Source organism: Amphiura filiformis, chromosome 18 (genome assembly GCF_039555335.1).
Source record: "Amphiura filiformis chromosome 18, Afil_fr2py, whole genome shotgun sequence".
NCBI lineage: Eukaryota > Metazoa > Echinodermata > Ophiuroidea > Amphilepidida > Amphiuridae > Amphiura > Amphiura filiformis.
Genome location: NC_092645.1, coordinates 39219486 through 39227135, shown reverse-complemented (window position 1 = coordinate 39227135; position 7650 = coordinate 39219486). Strand labels below are relative to the sequence as shown.

Below are 7650 nucleotides of genomic sequence, written 5' to 3'. Positions count from 1 at the left end.
TTTCTTGAATTTTGTCGGTGTCACGCAAAAGGTTCCCAACTTAAGACACGCGGCCATATATTAAGTTTCCAAAAAGACTTAAATATTTTATGTCTTTTAGGAAACTTTATGTATTTTCATATGAAGGTCGGCTTTTCGCAGTGATTTATAGTGCCTTACGCACAGGCACAACGCCTAGACGTTGATCCACAAGCCTCAGCACACTTTAAAGAACATGTCATTAGCTTTATAATATAAAGTTTATTTCGAGGACTGTTAAATGTTAAATATTAAAAAAATATATTATATCGCGAATTCAAAAAAATATTCCAAATTATTTAATATCAGAAGGACATTCCTCGTATTCAGATTGCAACTTGGTGTATCTGTGGGTAACTGGGCCCATTTAGCTCTCGCGTCGCTTTTGTTAACTGAACCTGCCATAAACATGTCATGCATTATGCGTCATAGCCACATTTCAAAACATAACTATAATGTTAAGGGTCAGTGCTTAAATTGTATAGCTACAGTTGTATGTATTTACATTTCATTGTACCTGTAGGTTGAACTACGTTCGTTTTTAAGCTCACTACTGTACATTAATATTTTCTGTACATGATTTTGACGCTTAGTTCCCATAGCCTCAAAATAATCCTATGTACTTCTTTGAACTAAATTGGCATATCCAGACTTCAAATAAATCATGTAAAGTGAATTTATTAAACTATTAATGCCTGGACAAAGGGTGTGCTTCTGTCTGCATAGAAAGGGTTACAATAGAATATGGCTGCCGACAAAGGATTGCGCCCATTTATATGGTGCATGTCCTTTGTAGGTTTTCTGTGCTTTATGTTTCTTCAAGGAATTTGCGGACAAGAAGGTAAGGTATTGTATCTAACTAGCAATCAACGTACGAGTTTAAATCGGTGAATTAATTTGATTAGTATTTTAAAGGTAGCCTATTTCCGTGGATCTGTATTCAGCACGGTGAAATAATATGCCAAACATATTTTTATTAATAAAGTAGTTTTTATACGGCTTCAATAAACAACGATGACTATGCCGTATTTCACATAAAGCCTGTATATAAATATCTCAAAAAAAGTAACTAACCCCCTTGGATAATGACCATTATTCAAAAATGACACCTCATTTGTGTCAATTGACTAAATATTGACGTCACAGCGTACATTTAAATCAATGTAACCCAAAATTTGAAAGTTGCAGTAAATTGTATTGATCTTGTATTCATAATGGAAGGCAATCTGTGTAATGATATCTGAGTGTTTTTGTATTGTATGTAAGTGCAACTTTCAAATCTGGACCTCAGTACATTAAATTGCCGTTAACCCCCTTGGATAATGACCATTATTCAAAAATGACACCTCATTTGTAGCAATTGACTAAATATTGACGTCACAGCGTACATTTATGTGACGTCAATATTTAGTCAATTGCTACAAATGAGGTGTCATTTTTGAATAATGGTCATTATCCAAGGGGTTTAGTTACTTTTTTTGAGATATTTATATACAGGCTTTATGTGAAATACGGTATAGTCATCGTTGTTTATTGAAGCCGTATAAAAACTACTTCATTAATAAAGTGCTTCTGTCTGCATAGAAAGGGTTACAATAGAATATGGCTGCCGACAAAGGATTGCGCCCATTTAGGCTATCGAATCAAATAAGGTGTCAAAATGCGCAGAAATAAATTCTACTTCCAACGCATTTTACAGATTTGTAATACTATTGCCCCTTTTTGAATAATGGTCATTATTTAAGGGGGCTAGTTAGTTTCAAAATTTGAAAGTTGCAGTAAATTGTATTAATCTTGTATTCAGTATAATGGAAGGCAATCTGTGTAATGATATCTGAGTGTTTTTGTATTGTATGTAAGTGCAACTTTCAAATCTGGACCTCACTACATTAAATTGCCGTTGTTTTAATGTTTTCTGGGCTATCGAATCAAATAAGGTGTCAAAATGCGCCGAAATAAATTCTACTTGCAACGCATTTTACAGATTTGTAATACTATAGCCCCTTTTTGAATAATGGCCATTATTTAAGGGGGGTTAGTTACTTTTTTTGAGATGTTGTTTTCACTTACAGTTGAGTGTGCGATAGGTGAATACACATGCGCTAATGGAAAAACATGTATTCCTGAAGAGTTGCGATGTGATTACATTGCTGACTGTGGTGATAACAGTGATGAAGTTAATGGCTGCGTATGTGATTCAAGCATTGAGTTCAATTGCACTATAGCTGGGTGCATTAATGTTACTTGGGTTTGCAATGGTGAAGCAGATTGCTTTGATGGTAGTGATGAAAGGGCAGAGTTGTGTGGGTTTACTACTGAAACAACTAAAAGTGAAAGAAGAACATATACATTTACTGAAATTACAACCACTTCAGCACCAGGTAAGAAATTTTACTCACTGTTGAATTTGTTTAGCATGTTTCATAATAGTGAAAGTGGGATTGTGCTGTAGTCATGTGGTCATAGGATTGCTCTTGAAGATTTGCAGTTTTTTAAATCTCGTAACCTTTAAAAGACTGCTGAATTCATTCCCGGTGGTTTCGCCCGATCTTCACTTATTTGCGCCTTTGGACAACTTACCCAAAACAGAAACACGCTTTGATTACAATACTGAAACCTGAATTGATGTTTATCATTGCCATTCACTTTTTTTCTTAGCATACTGGCGTCCATGGAGCTCATGGAGTCCCTGTAGTAGTTCATGTGGTGGTGGAACTAAGGCAAGGGCCAGAACATGTTCGGTTAGTGGTGGTTGTAGTGGATCCTCGACAGATTCAGGAGATTGCAACGCGCAGAGATGTCGTGAGTATAATAAGATTAATCGGATTTATTACTGGGCAGTTTATTGCTACTCAATCATTTTTATCATATGGCTGTAGGGGTGAACTATTATATGAGGTAGCGGCTTTTTTCTTGTGTACGTTTGCACAGAATATAACAAAACAAGAACGGTCACAGAATTTATGTTTATCTTTGCCATTCACTTTAACTTTTGCTTAGCATATTGGCGTCCATGGAGCTCATGGAGTCCTTGTAGTAGTTCATGTGGTGGTGGTGGTGGAACTAAGACAAGGGCCAGAACTTGTTCCGTTAGTGGTGGTTGTAGCGGATTCTCGAGGGATTCAAAAGATTGCAACACGGAGAGATGCCGTGAGTATAATAATATTGCTCATATTATATCACTGAAAAGTTCATTATCATTCAACATTTTGTCATCAGATGACCGTACCTATTATAAGGTAGTGGCTTCCTTCTTGGGCACGTTTTGTTCAAAACAAGAACGGTCACATAATTGATATTTAACCTTGCCATTCACTTGAACTTTTGCTTAGCATATTGGCGTCCATGGAACTCATGGAGTCCTTGTAGTAGTTCATGTGGTGGTGGAACAAAGACAAGGGCCAGAACATGTTCAGTTAGTGGTGGTTGTAATGGATCCTCGACGGATTCAGAAGATTGCAACGCGCAGAGATGTCGTGAGTATAATAAGATTAATCAGATTTATCACTGGGCAATTCATTGCTTTTCTATTTGTTTCATCAGATGGCTGCAGAGGTGACCTATATGAGGTAACGCCTTCTTTCTTGTGTACGTTTGCAAAGAATATAACAAAACAAGAACGGTCACAGAATTGATGTTTATCTTTGCCATTCACTTTAACTTTTGCTTAGCATATTGGCATCCATGGATCTCATGGGGTCCTTGTAGTACTAAGACAAGGGTCAGAACATGTTCGGTGTAGTGGTAGTTGTAGTGTATTCTCGAGGGATTCAAATGACTGTAACACGCCGAGATGTTGTTAATATAATATTATTACTCAGATTATATCAATAGACAGTTCATTGCCATTCAATATTTGTATCATCAGCCACGCTGTTAAAATGTATATTATTATCAGGGGCTTAATAGGTTTACGATCATCTCAAGGACGTTTATACGGTGCAATACATTAGGCCAAGAAAATAAGTATTTGTTTGCCCAGACACGAGCCCTCCCCAACAATATTTTACCATCAATCACCATCAATATAGAGAACTAAGTATGACAAGTATGGTCTGGGATTTAGTACTACAAGCTTCCAGCTCGTCACACTTGCAACAATATATCAGCAGTAGTTTTTGATCTAATGACCACCGATGAACATTTTGAAATTAATTTGGCGCTATGACATAAATGTCTTTGGTTGATTGATTGATTGATTGATTGATTGATTGATTGATTGATTGATTGATTGAAAATGTAAGGCTTAATGTCGTATATTTCCTCTTACCCCACTTGCTGTAACACATGTACAGATCTAAGACAAAAATATTATCATTGGTTCTTCTCGACTCTTGCAAGTGTGTTACCTCTTACACACAACCATTGAAGTTTAGGTAACGTATTGGACACGATGTGGTGGTATTGTCCAATATTTCATACAGAAAATATAAGTTGTATTAAATTCGACCGTTACAATGACTGTGCCACTTGCTAGTTTAGCTTAAGCCTCGTCAATTTTTTCGATGTGTAATGCCTACGAATTCCACCAAAGTCCAGAGACCTCAGAGCACACTAATGCAGACCAAGGTATACTGCATAAGTATTTTTCCCCAGCTAAGGCAAGTCACATTTACAGCGTGATGTACCGGGAGGAGTGCTTTATCTTATAAACGGATAAAAATATGCTCCGAAGGTGAGAGCGGTGGTGTTCTACCAAAAAACTATTCCTCAATATATCATGTATTGGCCAATTTCTCTCACATAATTGCAAATTTATATAACTATCCCCATTATATCACTATTGCCACAAAAGCTCAATTGCCCCAGCCAATAATTCAATTTCCGAACGTGAGGAACTTTCAAGGAATTATTGGGGCAAAAAGTCCTAACCAACAAATACACAAGTGACCGGTTTGTGTGTAAAAATTGTAGGAATGATTTCAACAAAACAGTTAGTCTGTTGAAGAACTCCTATACTTTATGCTTGTATACTTTACTTATGAAAATTCTCATGTACTTGGTCAAAAACAACTGATCGCAAAACCATTAACATGTGTGTTAGGACTTTATTTCACCCACCCCTTCAATTTTTGTTTTGAAGATATATAAAATAAAATTCTATTGTGCGTTTAAAGTCGTCACCCATGTCTAGTCAATATGAATTACACGTTTAATATTGAAAAAATATCAAAGAAAATGCAAATTTACGGCGTACAACAGGTGAAATAGGCTTAAGTTCGTTGCACCTGTAATACTTTGTTTCGTCTAGCAAGACAAATTATTTTTTTCAATCCGATGGCACTTCCACCTGATGATTCCCTAGATATGATCTTCTCATTTGATAAGTCTAGTGTTCAAACGGAAAACATATTGAACTTGTGTGACTTGACTACATGAAGGAGGCGGTTAAGGCGAGTCTTATTTGATAATAAGACCTCTTGAACCAACCTCAAAAGGAATGTAACTGCAGTTGTAGCCAACGTCAGTAATGTCGCCTACCAGAGAGCACACCAAACACAAATCGTTTTCGACATCATTCGCCAAAAGGTTAGAAAACGTTGTCAGAAAACGTTTAAATGTCGGGTTATATAAAGGGTATTATAAAGGGTATAAAACATTTTCATAATATTCAAAAACATTTTTTGATAACTTACTGCAAATATTTTAACATAATTTTATTTAAGTGTTGACAAAATATTTGGCAAAAAAATATTTCCAAAAAATATTTGTTAATAACATTTTGAAAACATTTAAAAAATATTTGTTGCAGTGTGTTTTCATACAAAACTTTTTAAAACGTTTTCATGGTGTTAAAATGTTTTACCAAAACCAAAACCCCCCAAATATAACCTGTTTAGAACGTTTTAAAAACGTTTTGTGTTTGCTGTCGACCTAAAAGTTTGTGGGACTTCTCAATGTTCGCTTCAAAAGGCACGATGAGTTCCAACAAAATGATCTTTTTTATTCCTCCGTAAACGTCAAAACAGTGTCAGGTGTTTGAAGGTATGCGTTAAAAGACAACATGCGTTTACTTAACATGTCCTTAACAAATTATCATATTCATTTAGCAACTGCTTTACTTAAACTATACACTACCTCATGTGGCAGCAAATAACAGATGCAATTGCCTCGACTAATGTATGATTTTGCTCTGGCTGATTTCAATATCTAATATAAACCATAAACCTTCATCTATAATTTCACACAGATTGTCCCAATGAAGAAATTCAGTTATCGTTAAACGAATCCGTTACCATACAATCTCCTGGATATCCTATACAGTATGAGAACAATACTGGATGTGAGTGGACAGTAGCACCATCAGCGATGCGGAGGGTCCTAGTGCAGTTTCTAGACTTCCAACTTGAATATCATTATGACGTTTTGTATGTTGGAACTATCAGACATCCAAGGGCGCTTACTCATACTGGTTATCTTGGTAATGATACACGTATAATATCCCCCATTAACGAAAGTTTACTACTTGAATTTACAACAGACGAAAGTGTCACATATCAAGGATTCTCATTATTAGTAACTGATGTAGCAGATGGAGGTAAGAGACAAATAAAGCGATTAAAATAAGGGTTATTAAAAGGCTTGCCTTGAAAAAAGTTACAAAGCCGTTACAAATCTAACTATATTTCTATTAACTGCATTTAGAATTTTAAAAAAGCAAGAGCAAATTTCGTTTAAAACTCGTTGATAAATAATAAGTGCTTCAATACTTTTAAAACGGCATACAAAATGTAACCGGACCTCTTATGCGGTTACGTTGTTTAATTAACATAGAATGTTTTCCGAGTGTTTTTTTTTTTTTAATAATATGTATATATTTCTTTGAATAGATTATGCCCTTTGCCAAATTATGTTCGACATCATCACGTGCTACGAGAGCGTCAGTAAGTAAAGACATTATACACTAATCACGAAAATGTATTTCCTTTTCTCTCTTTTTGTTGAGAAAACAGTGAGACTTTGTGAGGAATAGTTACATTAAGGGGGTACTACACCCCTGTGGTAAATTTGTAACTATTTTTGTATTTATCTCAAAAACTAATAACACTCTGGTAACAAAAGTTATGTATATTATTGGGGCAAGGAAAACAATTACTACACTGCAATTTCAGTGTCTCAAGAAAAGCGGTTCAGTATATATGATAGGAAATGAGGTACATCCTTGCGGTACCTCATTTCTTATCATAAATAACGAACGGCTTGTCGTGGGTCACTGAAATTCCAGTGTAGTAATTGGATTCCTTGCCCCTATAATATACATAACTTTTGTTACCAGTGTATTATTAGTGTTTGAGAAAAGTGTAAAAATAGTCACACATTTATCGAAGGGTGTAGTACCCCCTTAACGAGATTGAATTTGACTTAATTCAATTCCATTTATACATTTAAAATACATACAGTTAACGCAACATAAAGAAGTAATGGGCTTGCATTGGTCCTGTTCGTTTAATACCAGCTTACTTTAACCTATACACTAACATTCTATAAAAAGCTTGTTTCCAAAAGGAATTAAATCCACCTTGAATTACAAAATAAACATTTTATCCTCTGTTCCAAATCTGTAGCATGTTCGGGTCCGAAGTTATGGCCCTTGTTTTTTTTTTCTGGAAATTTCGGAAATTTTCATTGGAA

The 7650-nt window shown here is 35.3% G+C and overlaps 2 protein-coding genes across 2 annotated transcripts in view; both read left to right on the top strand.

Moving 5' to 3' along the window:
• Window positions 1-546: 546 nt before the first annotated feature.
• LOC140139144 (SCO-spondin-like) lies at window positions 547-3653 on the top strand. The gene is made up of 5 exons (XM_072160925.1): window positions 547-859; window positions 2091-2399; window positions 2677-2820; window positions 3019-3168; window positions 3562-3653. Exons 1-5 carry the CDS (start codon window positions 763-765, stop codon window positions 3651-3653), a joined length of 792 nt encoding a protein of 263 aa, XP_072017026.1. The 5' UTR covers window positions 547-762.
• LOC140138673 (uncharacterized) overlaps window positions 3264-7650 on the top strand; it is a 26475-nt gene continuing 22088 nt past the window's right edge. Inside the window, exons 1-3 of the mRNA XM_072160412.1 lie at window positions 3264-3494; window positions 6209-6556; window positions 6849-6902. Of these exons, the coding sequence (XP_072016513.1) occupies window positions 6328-6556; window positions 6849-6902 (283 nt within the window). The 5' untranslated portion in view covers window positions 3264-3494; window positions 6209-6327. The remainder of the gene's footprint in view (window positions 3495-6208; window positions 6557-6848; window positions 6903-7650) is intronic.